Source organism: Hylobates moloch, unplaced genomic scaffold (assembly GCF_009828535.3).
Source record: "Hylobates moloch isolate HMO894 unplaced genomic scaffold, HMol_V3 SCAFFOLD_13, whole genome shotgun sequence".
NCBI classification, from domain to species: domain Eukaryota; kingdom Metazoa; phylum Chordata; class Mammalia; order Primates; family Hylobatidae; genus Hylobates; species Hylobates moloch.
This window is the reverse complement of record NW_026652288.1, coordinates 26,472,873-26,488,955: the sequence shown is the minus strand read 5'-3', so window position 1 is coordinate 26,488,955 and position 16,083 is coordinate 26,472,873. Positions and strand designations below refer to the sequence as shown.

The 16,083-nt window shown below is 44.6% G+C and overlaps 1 protein-coding gene across 2 annotated transcripts in view; it reads right to left on the bottom strand.

Annotated features, from left to right (window-relative positions):
• The window catches only part of CENPA (centromere protein A), a 46,437-nt gene that overhangs the window by 28,225 nt on the left and 2,129 nt on the right, over nucleotides 1–16,083 (bottom strand). The window contains exons 2-5 of one of the 2 annotated variants that reach the window (XR_009209507.1): nucleotides 12,140–12,249; nucleotides 11,547–11,624; nucleotides 11,054–11,235; nucleotides 10,490–10,571 (exon numbers count right to left, since the gene is read on the bottom strand). Coding sequence is in view for 1 of the 2 variants with exons in the window: in XM_032172471.2 (XP_032028362.1) it covers nucleotides 11,101–11,235; nucleotides 11,547–11,624; nucleotides 12,140–12,249 (323 nt within the window). In the remaining variant the exon portion in view is untranslated. Of the gene's footprint in view, nucleotides 1–6,837; nucleotides 10,572–11,053; nucleotides 11,236–11,546; nucleotides 11,625–12,139; nucleotides 12,250–16,083 lie in introns of those variants that run through there. The other variant, XM_032172471.2, reaches the window with a different exon arrangement.

The window sequence follows — 16,083 nt, the reverse complement described above, 5'->3', positions numbered from 1 at the left end:
GTTTGAGCCCAGGAGTTCAAGACCAGCCTGGGCAACATGGTGAAACCCTGTCTCTACAAAAAATAGAAAAATGAGCTGGGTGCAGTGGCGTGCACCTATGGTGCCAACTACTCAGGGGCTGAGGCGGGAGGATTGTTTGAGCTGGGAGGTCAGGGTTGCAGTGAGCCAAGATTGCGCCACTGCACTCCATCCTGGGTAACAGAGTGAGATCCTGTCTCAAAAATAAATAAATAAGATAAATTATTCTCTGGGGTACCAAAGGCATAATTAATGAGGTTAAGACAAAGGAAAGCAAAGTTGAGATATATATGTGTGTGTGTATCTTAAATATTTATACCTAATATATATATATATATCTCCCTATGCATAATATATATGTATATATCTCCCTATATATATAAAATAAATACTTAAAACTTTCTGAAATGTAATTACTTGAGTGACTTTTATTTTTTAATCACTGAAGATATTCAAATAAAGGTTGACTGTTACAGAAGACATTCAAGTAAAATGACTTTTTTTTTTTTTTTTTTTAGACAGAGTCTTGCTGTGTTGGCCAGGTTGGAATGCAGTGGCATGATCTCGGCTCACTGCAACCACCACCTCCAGGGCTCAAGCATTTCTCATGCCTCAGCCTCCTGAGAAGCTAGGATTACAGGCATGTGCCACCACTCCCAGCTAATTTTTTTTTTTTTTTTTTTTAGTAGAGACAGGGTTTCACCATGTTGGCCAGGCTGGTCTCGAACTCCTGACCTCAGGTAATCCACCCGCCTTGGCCTCCCAAAGTGAGTCACCACACCTGGCAGTAAAATGACTTTTAAGATATGTTTTGAGGCCGGGCGTGGTGGCTCACGCCTGTAATCCCAGCACTTTGGGAGGCTGAGGCGGGTGGACCACCGGAGGTCAGGAGTTTGAGACCAGCCTGACCAACATGGAGAAATCCCGTCTCTACTAAAAATACAAAATTAGCCAGGCGTGGTGGCGCATGCCTGTAATCCCAGCTACTTGGGAGGCTGAGGCAGGAGAATCACTCGAACCTGGGAGGCGGAGGTTCTGGTGAGCCGAGATTGCGCCATTGCACTCCAGCCTGGGCAACAAGAGCGAAACTCTGACTCAAAAAAAAAAAAAAAAGACATGTTTTGACCCTGAAATTCTATGATGAGTTCAAGCTGAACATCAAGTATGGCAACAGGGAGAGCTGAGGGATCACAGGAAGGGCGCGGTGGCTCGCGCCTGTAATCCCAGCACTTTGGAAGGCTGAGGCGGGTAGATCACCTGGGTCAGGAGTTCGAGACCAGCCTGGCCAACATGGTGAAACCCCATCTCTACTAAAAATACAAAAATTAGCCGGGCATGGTGGCATGTGCCTGTAGTCCCAGCTACTAGTCCCAGCTACTAGGGAGGCTGAGGCAGGATAATCACTTGAACCTGGGAGGCAGAGGTTGCAGTGAGCCAAGATCATGCCACTGCATTCCAGCCTGCAACAGAGCAAGATTCCGTCTCAAAAAACAAAACAAAAACAAATAAACAAAGCCAGAAGATCATGAAGAGAGGGTTCTTATGCATAAATGCCTGAAAACAAAAACTATCATAAAAGACTCTACAAAAACCAAAACCTTACTTGGGCCATTGTAACCTTAACACACAAAATAATGGTCTGTAGGCTGGGCACAGTGGCTCACACCTGTTATCCCAGCACTTTGGGAGGCTGAGGCTGTCGGATCACTTGAGGTCAGGGGTTCAAGACCAGCCTGGCCAACATGGTAAAACCCTGTCTCTACTAAAAATACAAAAATTAACCGAGTGGTGGTGGGCGCCTGTAGTCCCAGCTATTCAGGAGGCTGAGGCAGGAGAACTGCTTGAACCTGGGAGGTGGAGGTTACAGTGAGCTGAGATTGTGCCACTGAACTCCAGCATGGGCGACAGGGCAAGACTCCGTCTCAAAAAAAAAAAAAAAAGGGTCCATGAAGCACTTTCAGACCCAGTGCCTTAGACCTAGTGTCATCCTGGAAGTTGCCATAGCCCTTTCCTTTCCCCAGTTGGAGCTTATCACTGCCTCTTAGCCCACTGCTGGACGAGACTCAGCTGTCCTCCTCCACTCCTCTCTCCAGAAAACTCCACTGTCATGAGCATGGAGGGAAACAGCCTTGTCCCCCAGGATCACAGCCCTGTAGAGTTCCTGTGAATGTGCACAACTCAAGCAGGCTCTCCCCACAGCCTAGGCCAAAACACAGGGCCGGAGACACCAAGGGCTCCAGCCCAGCCGAGAATTTCAGGGCTCTCAGGAACGGATGAGCAATGACTTTTTTTTTTTTTTTTTTGAGACGGAGTCTCCCTCTGTCGCCCAGGCTGGAGTGCAGTGGCCCAATCTCAGCTCACTGCAAGCTCCGCCTCCCGGGTTCACGCCATTCTCCTGCCTCAGCCTCTCCGAGTAGCTGGGACTACAGGCGCCCGCCACCACGCCCGGCTAATTTTTTGTATTTTTAGTAGAGACGGGGTTTCACCGTGGTCTCGATCTCCTGACCTCGTGATCCGCCCGCCTCGGCCTCCCAAAGTGCTAGGATTACAAGCGTGAGCCACCGCGCCCGGCCGAGCAATGACTTTTTAAAAAGTCATCAGTAAAGTGAAGCAGCTGAAGATGTGCTGAGTCCCAGTGGTGTTTGAAGGGTGCTGGTTGGGGCTTGGGAGAGGATGAGTATTTTCAGGGAGAAACAAGGATGATTTGGGGCCCCCTGGATTTGGTGGGCCAGGCCAAATAGAAGTGAGTCAGGCAGGCTGCTGGTAAATACAGAGCAGACAAATAGGCTTCTCTAAACAGCATTTAGGGCCATGGATTTGGAGGTTTGTAATAAGAGGTTGCAGAAAAGCAGGGAACTTAAATTGATCTTAGAAACAATTAGGAATCTACTTCTACCCTTCTGCAATATTGGCCCAGTGCCAGGAAGGGAGGGGAGAAATTCTCAATTCAAATGCTTCGGCTGCTCCTTCAAGATGAATTTGGTTTTTCAATCCACTCAGTGTCTTGGGAGCTCCAAATCTGTCTTGTATAAGTGATGTGTTGTCTGCAGTTGAGAGCATCAAATCAGGGCTAAAAGAGCATTATACACTGAAAAGCTGTATCAGTGTAAGGCATTATTATTACTCTGTTACTCAAGTGGAGGGATGTTCTGCGGGATGGAAAATTGAGGCAAATATTCAACAAATATGTGTCAAATGACTTTGTTACACATTTCTTAAAAATCTATGCAAAAATATGCAATATACTTACTGAGAATATTAATGTGAGGTTGGAGGCAGAATAACTCAGAATTTTAGAAGGGGGGCTCATAACCATCTATGGAGGGTGGACTTGAGGATCTCATGGAAATCATGGCTTCTCTCAGAAAAGTGCACAAAACACAGATTTATGAAGTTACACAGAATTTTTTTTATTTATTAAAAAAAAAAAAATAGAGACAGGGTCCAACAGGCTGAGGCAGGAGAATCGCTTGAACTTGGGAGTTGGAGGTTGCAGTGAGCCAAGATCGTGCCACTGCACTCCAGCCTGGGTGAGAGAGTGAGACTCCGTCTCAAAACAACAACAACAAAAAACAAAACAAAACAAAACAAAAACAGAGACAGGGGCTTACTGTTGCCCAGGCTGGTCTTGTCTCAAAATCCTGGCCTCAAGCAATCCTCCTGCCTCAGCCTTCCAAAGTGCTAGGATTAGAGGTGCTCAGTCGGAATTTTTAAATATATATATTTAAACATATACACAAATATATATATATATATACATATATATATATATTTGTGCATTGGAAATTAATTTCCTTCACACATTCAGAACATTTATAAAAACTTTACAAAGAACTGCCTCTCAGGCTGGGTGCAATGGCTCACACCTGAAATCCCAGCACTGTGGGAGGCTGAGGAGAGTGGATTACTTGAGCCCAGGAGTTTGAGACCAGTCTGGGCAACATGGAGAAAACCCATCTCCACTAAAATAAATACAAAAATGGCTGGGCACCGTGGCTCACGCCTGTAATCCCAGCACTTTGGGAGGCTGAGGCGGGCAGATCATGAGGTCAGGAGATCAAGACCATCCTGGCCAACATGGTGAAATCCCATCTCTACTAAAAATACAAAAATTAGCTGGGTGTGGTGGCGTGTGCCTGTAATCCCAGCTACTCGGGAGGCTAAGGCATGAGAATTGCTTGAACCTAAGAGGCGGAGGTTGCAGTGAGCCAAGATCGTGCCACTGCACTCCAACCTGGTGACAGAGTGAGACTCTGTCTAAAAAAAATAAAATAAAATAAAAATTAGCCAGGTGTGGTGGCGTGCTCCTGTAGTCCCAGCTACTCAGGAGGCTGTGGCAGGAGAATCACTTGAACCCGGGAGGCAGAGGTTGCAGTGAGCTGAGATGGCACCACTGCACCCCAGCCTGGGCCACGCACCCCACCCAGCCTGGGCGACAAGAGCAAAACTCCGTCTATATATAAACAAACAAACAAACAAAAAAAAAACCAGTCAGGATAACAATTATCCTTGGCAAAGTAAGTATTGACTAGAACGGGGCAGGATTCTGAGATGCATTGATTTCAGTTTGTGAAAACTAATTGAGCTGTAAAATTGTAATCTGTATACATTTGGATTTTTGGTATATATGTTATACTTTAATTAGAAAATCTTTTAAAAAGAATGGAGCTTTTCAGTTCCTGTAAACAGCATTAAAATAAATCCAAAGTATATAAAATAGAATAAAACTCTAATGCTGCTCAAAGTATATTACTAAGTTGGCGCAAAAGTAATTGCCGTTGTTGCCATTGAAAGTAATGGCAAAAAAAAAAAAAAAAAAGTAGGTGCCATTGGGCTTTTAAAAATTTGTAATTGTGACACAGTGCTTCATATGGTGTGTAGGGAGAACTCTAACCATGTTTTTCCTCACTCTCACAGCACAACAATCATCCATGCAGAAGATTTCTGTGACAAAACGTTGGAGGTGGTTTCCCCACACACCAAGCAGTGGACACCAGCTGGGTGTCCTCTAATTCACTTCTGACAATGTCTACCCAGAGATGGTGTCAGATCCCGTAGGTTGAGGGTTCAGTCCCCAAGACTGCCCACCCCCCAAAACCGGTCACAAGTCCGGGCCTCTAGAACTGACTGGCTTCAAGTTGGGGTTCCCATGACCCCCTCTTTGATTAATTTGGTGGAGTGGCTCACAGAGCTCAGGGAAACACATTTAGCAGTTTGTTATAAAAAATATTACAGGCCGGGCGCGGTGGCTCACGCTTGTAATCCCAGCACTTTGGGAGGCCGAGGCGGGCGGATCACGAGGTCAGGAGATCGAGACCATGATGAAACCCCATCTCTACTAAAAATACAAAAAAAAAAAAAAAATTAGCCGGGCGTGGTGGCGGGCGCCTGTAGTCCCAGCTACTCGGAGAGGCTGAGGCAGGAGAATGGCGTGAACCCGGGAGGCGGAGCTTGCAGTGAGCCGAAATTGCGCCACTGCACTCCAGCCTGGGCTACAGAGCGAGACTCCGTCTCAAAAAAAAACAAAAACAAGAACAAAAACAAAAACAAAAAAAAACAATTACAGGCCGGGCGTGGTGGCTCACGCCTGTAATCCCAGCACTTTGGGAGCCAAGGTGGGCGGATCACGAGGTCAGGAGATCGAGACCATCCTGGCTAACACAGTGAAACCCTGTCTCTACTAAAAATACAAAAAATGAGCCGGGTGAGGTGGTGGGCGCCTGTAGTCCCAGCTACTCAGGAGGCTGAGGCAGGAGAATGGCGTGAACCCCGGGGTGCAGAGCCTGCAGTGAGCCGAGATCGCGCCACTGCACTCCAGCCTGGGCGACAGCGAGACTCCGTCTCAAAAAAAAAAAAAAAAATTACAAAGGATACAGATGGCTGGGCGTGGTGGCTCACACCTGTAATCCCAGCACTTTGGGAGGCTGAGGTGGACAGATTACCTGAGGTCAGGAGTTCAAGACCAGCCTGGCCAACATGGCGAAACCCCGTCTCTACTAAAAATACAAAAATTAGCCGGCTGTAGTAGCCCACGCCTATAATCCCAGCTACTCGGGAGGCTGAGGTAGGAGAATCGCTTGAACCTGGGAGACGGAGGTTGCAGTGAGCCAAGATCGTGCCACTGCACTCCAGCCTGGGCGACAGAGTAAGATTCTGTCTCAAAAAAAAAAAAGAAAAATAAAAAATAAAAAAATGCATGAAAAACAAAAAAAAAGGAAACAGATGAAGAGACGTGTGGGGTGAGGTATGGGGGAATGAAGACAGAGCTTCTAAGCCCTCCGTAGGGGGTGGGGGGTGTGGGGGACACCACCCTCCAGGAACCTCCCCTTCAGGTTCAGTTATCAGGAAGCTCCCTGAACCGTCCTCATGGGTTTCTATGGAAGCTTCAGGACCTCCGCATTCCTTCCCCTAGGGTATAGGGGGAACCTCTCTGGGGAGGATCTTAAGACCCACAATCTGAAAGCCTGAGAAAGATTAGAGTTCTGTCTTGGGGCAGGTGAAATGAGGGCAGGAGAAGGAGGGATTCTGTTTCCTGAGGCCTAACACATACCCAATATTACAACAAAAGAACTAACAAGGGCTATGGGAGTTATGAGCCCGGAACTGTGGACGAAAACCAATGTCTATCATAACACCACATGTGGTATAGCAGACATCTGCTATTTTTGTCTGCCCTGTCTACATTCTCTCTTACCTGTTAAGAAGCCTCAAATTTCCTTGGGAAACCACTTGTATTAGTTTCCTATTGCTGCTGTAACAAATTAGCAACAACTTAGTGGCTTAGATAAAACACAAATTTATTCTTACAGTTCTGTAGTTTAGAAGTCTGACACGAGTTTCGCTGGGCTAGAAATCAAGGTATTTGGCAGGTCTGTTTTCCTCTCTGGAGGTTCTAAAAGAAAATCCGCTTCCTTGCCTCTTCGCTGCTAGAGGCCACCTAGACTCGTCAGTCTGTGATCTCTCCCTCCATCTTCAATGCCAGCAATGTTGCATCTGCCTGACCATTCTCCTACTCCTATCTCTAACACACTTCTCTCTCACTCTTCCATTTTTAATGGCACTTGTGATTACATTGGGCCCACCCAAAATTCCAAGGTACTCTCCCCATTTTTTGCTTTGTCCTTTTTTTCTTCTAAAATCTCCCTATTTTAATGTCAGCTGATTAGCACTCTTAATTCCCCTTTGCCATGTGACATGCCAGATTCACAGGTTCTGAAGGCCTGCCTGAAAGTGACACTAACAGAAGCAGCGAAGGGTGAAGAGAGAGACCAAATCTCATGACTTTGTTACAGCCCTTTGATTTGACTGTAGCGAAACCAGAAATGCCTCTGGGCTTTTCAGTTACATGAACCTTCTCCTCTTAAGTCAGTTTGAGTTGGGGTCCCCAAACTTGCAATTGAGAGTCTTGATTGTTATATATGACAGCATGTGTTATGTTTGATGTTGAATACATTTATTTTTGTTTTATTTTAATGGCAATAACTACATACTAAAGTAATGATGAGTATGAGAATATCAAGAGACACATCAAACTTCAACTTCCAGTAATGGTAGAAAAGGTCATTTGGACCACTCTCCTATCAAAGAAAACTGAAAAAGTTGGAGATCGCACCACTGCACTCCAGCCTGGGTGACAGAGCAAGACTCTGACTCAAAAAAAAAAAAAAAAAAAAAGAAATCCATACTGAAGACACATCAAAATGACAATGCAGAGCCAGCCAGGCATGATACAATGGTCAGAGCTGGGGATCCTGACTTTGCTCAGCGGCAGTGGTACAGTTCAATGCAACGGTGGCAGGGATATGCTTCCAGCAGAGCAGCAGTGGGGGTGGGCACTGCGAGCTTCCTGATCTTTGGGCAGCATCCTCTTCTCTTTGGCTCATCCAGCCTTCCTGACATTACTATAGCCAACCCCTTCCACCAAATCCCTTTTTGCTTAAAATATCTGGAGTTATTTCTGTTTTTTTAAGTGAATGCTGACTGACTGGAATACTATAAAAAAGAAACATTCCCAAAATAAGGAGTTAATTGGATATTAAAAACATGAAATCAGAAATAAAAAATTCAATTGAAAGATTAGAAAAGAATGTTGATGAAATCACCCTGAAAGTAGGGAAAAACAAAATAAAAAAATAAAACAGGGGCGTGGTGGTGAGCATCTATAGTTCAAGATACTTGGGAGGGCGAGGTGGGAGGATTGCTTGAGCCCAGGAGTTTGAGGCTGCAACGAGCTATGATTGCTCCACTGCATTCCAGCCTGGGTGACAGAGCGAGACCCCCCTTTCTCTCAAAAATAAATATGGCGAGGCCTGGTGGCTCACACCTGTAATCCCAGCACTCTGGGAGACTGAGTCAAGCAGATTGCTTGAGTTCAGGAGTTCGAAACCAGCTTAGGCAACACGGCAAAGCCTTGCCCCTACAAAAAATAAAATTAAATTAAAAATTTAAAAATAATAATAAAAGAATTCATAAAACCAAAACCGAGCCAGGTACAGTGGCTCACGCCTGTAATCCCAACACTTTGGGAGGCCGAGGCGGGTGGATCACGAGGTCAGGAGTTCGAGACCAGCCTGGCCAACATGGTGAAACCCCACCTCCACTAAAAATACAAAAATTAGCTGGGCGTGGTGGCGTGGGCCTGTAATCCCAGCTACTTGGGAGACTGAGGCAGGAGAATTGCTTGAACCCGGGAGGCAGAGGTTCCAGTGAGCCAAGATCACGCCACTGCACTCCAGCCTGGGCGACAGAGCAAGACTCCATCTGGGAAAAACAAAACACAAAAAACCCAACAACATCATAAGTGCTCAAAATTTATAGTAAACTGTAACAATATCATGATGTAAACCACTTATTCTCATGTTATCATATAAATATTATGTGGTGCTGAGAGCCCGCATCCTGCCTGGCATTTGAATGTGATGTACATGTATTGCAGCAGTATATTGGTTAATACAATTTCAAGAGAGCTGAGAAGTGTCAGTTTAAAGAAAACTAGAGGAAGATTATACTCTTCTAACTAATGACCACTGACAAGAACATTAAATATATTTGTGGCTAGATAAGCTTTATTCAAATGCCTGCATAAAAATAAGCTGATGTTAAACAGGAAGAGGTTTTTCCAAAGGCTTAAAATTTATTAAACAGGCTGGGTGTGGTGGCTCACGCCTGTAATCCCAGCACTTTGGGAGGCCGAGGCGGACAGATCACTTGAGGTCAGGAGTTCAAGACCAGCCTGGCCAACATGGTGAAACCCTGTCTCTACAAAAATACAAAAATTAGCCAGGCATGATGGTGGATGCCTGTAATCCCAGCTACTAAGGAGGCTGAGACAGGAGAATCGTTTGAACCCAGGAGGCGGAGCTCGCAGTGAGCTGAGATCGCGCTACTGCACTCCAGCCTGGGCGACAGAGAGAGACTCCGTCTCAGGAAAAAAAAAATTATTAAACAGTAGAACTTGGCGCATCTCTTTAATCTGTCTCTGAACTCAGTTGACTGACACATCATTATTAGTAGTCTGCCCTCACTAATCATTTTCACCACATACAGATCTTTGGGTGACACTTCTCATGTCTCTGGAAATCTTTTAAATTGCTTTCAGTTACAACAGAAGGGCAAGGTTTTCATCTGGTCATACTCTACTCCACCAGAGGCAAAACCACCTCCCTTAATTATCTTGTTTAAATTGTGGCTGTTTGCAAACAAATAAAGAACTTATTGTTAACACATAAAAAGTACAGTATAATCTCTATGCTGTAACAGTAAGTCCATTTTCATTAAATAATTATTTTGATTTTTATTATCTCTCTACAAAGAAACTACAAAAATACCTGTAAAAGCATCGAAAAGGTACTTTAAAATCCTGAACTGATATGATACATCTTCTATGATTTACAAGAGTAAAATGTTAAATTCTCCAAGTTAGAATTTCTCAATTGATTTTGACAGGAATTTACTAGAAGGAACCAGAACATCAAAGCTTACAGATTTTCTATTCAGCCCCAATTAAGTTTCTGAAAAGCTACACATCTGTTGACAAGCACAGTCCACTCAGTTACTTGATGCTGCCACTAATGGTGAGGCTACTCTGAAGGGCAGAGGTCTATATGCTAGAAATGCCCAGCCTTCCAGGCAACTGCTCAAAGTGGTCTTATTTTTTCCCTTATGTGTAAAATAAAAGTACAAATGTACAGATGGTAAAAAATGTAAATATTACAGAAAGAGCTAAAATAATAAGTACATATCCTTTTCTCCCATACCACAGCAAGTCTGATGTTTTCAAAACCCTCAAATAGTCACATGAGTAACTCGCAAACTAAAGTCAACCTTGGAGTCTCTTTATCTGAAAATTATTTTCAGGCCTTTGGAACAGTGTTGATTGTCTCATATATTACCTCTGTTACAAAGGAAAGTCATGCAGACTACTCCTTCTCAAAAAACAAACAAAAAAATGCTTAAAGCAACGCACACATACTGTTCAGAGACAGCAAAGTCCAGACAGCATCGCAGAATCCATTGGATCTAGTCATGGCTCTGGAGAGTCCCCGGTATCATCCCTGAAATTAAGGAAGCACACTTACTAACAAGCCATTTTCAAAAGTAAGAAAACTTTCTCTTAATCAAAAAAGAGAAAGTTTTTATTGGAAAGTTTTCTCTTTTATCAGAAAGTTTATTAGAAAGTTTTCTCTTAATCAAAATGAGGTCATCTGATTCTTGTAATTTCAACACTTTGGGAGGCCAAGGCAGGAGCTGCAGTGAGCCACGATGGCACCACTGATGACAGAGACCCTGTCTTATAAAAATAAAACAACAATAACAACCAAAAGAAATTGGGGTCATCTGGTCATTATTTAATAGAAAGATATCTTTTATCTAACATTGTACAAAAGGGCACAAACCACAAAGTCCCAGGCAGTCAAAACTAGATCAAACCTTTACTAGAGAGCAAAGGGAAGGTGAGGTGGCAAGCACTATGGATGGAGAAAGGAAATTCCTTGAGAAATTCCAGCCCCAGTCCTGTGAAAGAGGATGAGCTTACCCCCTGGCTGAGCAGGAAAGACTGACAGAAACACTGGGCGCAGGAGCTCAGCCGAGTCCCTCCTCAAGGCCCCGGATCCTCCGGGCCAGTTGCACATCCTTTGGGAAGAGAGTAACTCGGCCGGCATGTAAGGTGAGGAGATAGGCATCCTCAAAGAGATGAACTAGAAATGCTTCTGCTGCCTGGAGACAGAAAGAGAAAAAGACGGACACAGATGAAGGGCCATGGGCTGCTTTTTCTTGGAGACCTGGTAAACTTAATCTCTGAGGGCTCAAAGGATTGTAGGAAACTGTTCACAGAATGAGACTGAACTTTGCTAGGGAATTCTGCTGTCACCACACAGCATCCAGCCTCCAAACCCTCAGGGGTTACCTCGTTGTTCTTTTCAAGAGGTCAGATTCAGCATGTGACACTCCAGTCAGCGTTGGAGAATTCTAGGCTGCCTCTTTCTCCCACTCAGCCCTCACCCAATTGTGCCTTGGTGCCTTCTTACCTCTTGTAGGGCCAATAGGGCCTGGGCTTGCCAATTGAAGTCCACACCACGCGTGAATTTAACACATATTTCTCTTGCCTGTGAAGGAGTGGGGAAGGGGAGGAGTAGGAGTAGGGAGTAACAGAAGAGAGATTCAAGGGACAATGATGCTCTCCATGAGTTCCAGTGAATCCTCCTTTCCATTATTTTTTCCTGGCCCTTAATCTTAGGACCCAATTAGGAGCAGGTGTTGACTCCTGGGAGCTTAGGAACTGGCGGATCTCTTACTGGTGATGGGGAAATCACCAGTAATTGGGTGATGGGAGGCAATCTCCCAGGATAGGAAAAGGGATCTAAGGTGGACAAACGAGAGAGTTCCTATTTATACAGTCAAAAACTACAGTTTTAAAAAGGTAGTAGGGGTTAGAAATCAATTCCATAAAAAATTATACGGTGCTCTTGGAGGGCTCATGTTTTCAGAAAAGATTCCCCTACCAGGTTACAGAAGAGGTCCCTTGGCTATTTAGTTAAGAGACAATAGGGTTCCTAATACCTGGAAAAATTTTAAAAAAGGAGGGTGGCATAGGGGTTGGTGGGAAGCTCCCAGAGCTCACCAGGCGGCTGAAGGGGAGCTTCCTTATCAAGAGGTGTGTGCTCTTCTGAAGCTTTCGAATCTCCTTTAGCCAACCTTGTCTCCGCCAACCGTGTTGACGGGAGGAAGCGCCTGAGCAAAAGAAAGGTAAATTCAATGGAAAACAGGTGGTGCCTCGTAGCTTGGCTGAGTCAGGTAAGCTGTCAAATCGCTAGGCTATATCTATGTGCCTACACTCCACAGAGCAGGGATTTTTGTCTGTTTTATTAGGATGCTGCAAAAGTCATTGCAGTTATGGCAAAAACCACAATTACTTTTGCACCAACCTGATATATAGTCATTTTTCTGCTATCTTCAGCAACTAGAAAATGGCAGATAGGTGCTAAATAAATATTTGTTAAATGAATGAGTGAATGATCCTCTGCGGTTGATTTTAAATGCTAACTCTTCCATGAAGCCTTTCCCGAATCCTGATCCTTCCAAACAGATGGGTGACCGCCCTCCTCTGGGCTTTGCAGGACTTTGTACAAGTCTTAGATCTTTCCTACCTAGATTGGAAGCTCAGTTATTTTGTTTTTAGATTTTTTGTTGGTTTGTTTTTTACACCTGGAAAGAATCTGAGAGACTAGTACAATTCCCTTGTCTTGATCATCCTGAGGCCCAGTGAGGTGAAGATGGTTGGCCAGCCCTCATTAGTGGCCAAGCTGAGACCTGTGTAAGGAGTGGTCTAACTCAGTGTCAGTGTCAGGCACCTGGGCTGTGGAGACAGAGCCTTTGCCTCAAATCCTGGTTCCAACAAGAACAAAAAAGAAAATAATTTTAAAAACGTTCCCAAAAGTAGAAATCAAAAAAGCCATATTCTCTAATTGGAAATTAAAAATTCATGAATCAAAAACCAGTTTCTTCTAACTAACCCTGTGTTGAAGAGGAAACTTAATTGAAATTAGACTATTTAGAAATGAATAACAATAAAAAGTCCATATCCCAAAACTTATGAGATACAGCCAAAATAGTACTAGAGGAAAATGCGTAGCCTAAAAGTGTTCCTATTAGAAAACAAGAACACTAAAAGGTATCTGAGCTAAGCAGTCAAATTAAGTATTAGAGAGTTATTAAAGTAAACCAAAACAAGATAGAACAAAAGAAATATTAGATAATAAGTTAGTGAAAATGAAAGTTAAAGAAAAAACAGCACAGTTGTTCCATAATTACAACCAAGGATCAAGATGAGTGAACCTCTGATAAGTTGAACAAACAAATAAAATACAAAAATAACATTTTGAAAGATAAAATTGTTTCAGAAATGTTATTCAGGATCCAGCCAAGAAAAGAGACTCTACACCAAGTTCAATAGAAGGCATTTAATACAATAAACTAATCACAAAGTGTTAGAAGAGCTGCAAGAGCAAGTAGGGTAGGTGAGACAATCCAGATATGGCCTGTGCCAGGCAGCCAGCAGAGGAGACCATCCCTGGTTGAGGCTAGAGAACATAGGCCAATGAAACAGGGCAGTGTCCAGGAGACTGATGACATTTAAAACAGGGAAGACCCATACCCAGGAGACAAACTACTGACACCTCCTTCCCTCCCCACCACCAGTTGGCAATCCAGTCACTGGAGGCAGTCTTTAATAAACAGACATAGGGCCGGGTGCGGTGGCTCACGCCTGTAATCCCAGCACTTTGGGAGGCTGAGGTGGGTCAATCACCTGAGGTCAGGAGTTTGAGACCAGCCTGATGAGCATGGAGAAACCCATCTCTACTAAAATAACAAAAATTAGCCAGGCATGGTGGTGGGCACCTGTAATCCCAGCTACTTGGGAGGCTGAGGCAGGAGAATTGCTTGAACCCAGGAGATGGAGGTTGCAGTGAGCCGAGCTTGCACCATTGTACTCCAGCCTCGGCAACAAGAGTGAGACTCTGTCACTCTTGTTCACAGAAAATGTGAAGATGAACACAACTAAAGATCACCCAACAATTTAAGAAGGCCAATACCATGAAAGAAAGGAACCAAACTCAACAAACAAAATAACCAATACCAGAGGAAATTGAGTTAATAGAGAAAAGAGACAGAAACTTTGAGAGAAAAATGGATAATAACCTCAGAGAGGTAACAGAGATATGAAACCATGACCCAAGAACAAGTGGTTATGAAAAGTAACCAATTAGAGAGATCATGGAAAAGAACTGGGATCAAAAATTTAGTAGTTGAGTCTTGAAATGCCAACGTGAGGAGATGGAATTTAACCCTAACGTAATAAGAAGCCAGGGAAGAGTTTTATGCAGGATAGAGATGTGGAAGGTCATTCCAGCTACTGTGTAAGGAAAGAAGTAGAAAGGGACAGAGTGGAAGTGGAGTGGCAGCTGATTAGGAGGCTCTCACAGTTGCTCTTGAGAGCTGCTGGTAGCTTGGACTAGGCTAGTGGGAGCAGAGATGGTGAAAATGGAGTGATTAAGGATGCAGTTTGGAAGTAGAATTATCTGGACCTGCATTTGTATTGGAAATGGGGGTCTTCTAGGCTTGTGGTCTGAACAACTTGGTGGGTAGTTGTGCCATTTACTGAAATGGGGAAACTGAGGATGAAGGGGCTGGAGGGGAGTAACCAAAAGTTCAGTTTTGGGTGTGTTAAGTTTAACATAACCAAGAGCCTTCAGGTAGAAAGGCAGTTAGATATAGGTATCTGGGGTCAGAGGAGAGATCCAAGTATACATAAATTTGAGAGCTGTCAATGTATGTGTGGGATTTAGAGCCACGGAGATGAGACCATCTAGGGAGGGGGTAGAAAGGAAAAGGATGTCAAGGAAGTCCAACATCAAGGAGCCGAGGGAGGCAGCACAGGCAGTAGAGAACACTAAGCAGAACTGCCAGAGTGCACAGTGGCATGGAAGCCAAGGGAACAGAAAAAGAGGCCCACTGCATCAAATGCTTCTGAGACACAGTAAGAACACAGACTCGCCTACTGGATCTGGCACTACAAAAGGTGCTAGTGACCCTGACAGTAGTTCAAGCAGATTAGAAGTGGGGGTAGTGGTTGTGGGGAGTCAGATTGGAGTGAGTTGTAGGGTCACTAGGAAGGGAGGAATCAGACGCAATGTATGTGGACCTAACAAGTCTGGCTATTTTAAAAGGAGAGCTATGAAGGGAAGTAGAGAGAAATGGGAGGTATAGGGAAGTGAGAATGTGGGGTCAAGGAAACACTCCTGCCCTTTCTCTTTTTTTTTTTTTTTTTTGAGACGGAGTCTCGCTCTGTCACCCAGGCTGGAGTGCAGTGGCGCAATCTTAGCTCACTGCAAGCTCCGCCTCCCAGGTTCACGCCATTCTCCTGCCTCGGCCTCTCCAAGTAGCTGGGACTACAGGCGCCCGACACCACGCCCGGCTAATTTTTTGTATTTTTAGTAGAGACGGGGTTTCACCGTAGTCTCGATCTCCTGATCTCGTGATCCGCCCGCCTCGGCCTCCCAAAGTGCTGGGATTACAAGCGTGAGCCACTGCGACCGGCCTGCCCTTTCTCTTAAGATCGTAAATACGGCCGGGCTAATCCCCGGCACTCTGGGAGGCCAAGGTGGGCGGATCACTTGAGGTTGGCAGTTGGAGACCAGCCTGACCAACATGGTGAAACCCCGTCTCTACTAAAAATACAAAATTAGCCGGATGTGGTGATGCATGCCTGTAATCCTAGCTACTCAGGAGGCTGAGGCAGGAAAATCGCTTGAACCCGGGAGGTGGAGGTTGCGGTGAGCCGAGATCACGCCGTTGCTCTCCAGCCTGGGCAACAAGAGGGAAACTCCGTCTCAAAAACAAAAACAAAACAAAACAAAAGATCATAAATACTAGAGCACATGTGCCAATGCCAGTGTGAAGTGTCTGGATTTATCTAAGCACAGGTAGAAAGCTTCTTTGTAGGTGAAAGAAGGATATGACCAAGACCCCATGTAGAAGGAAGGGCTTTGATAGGAAGGGGGACAC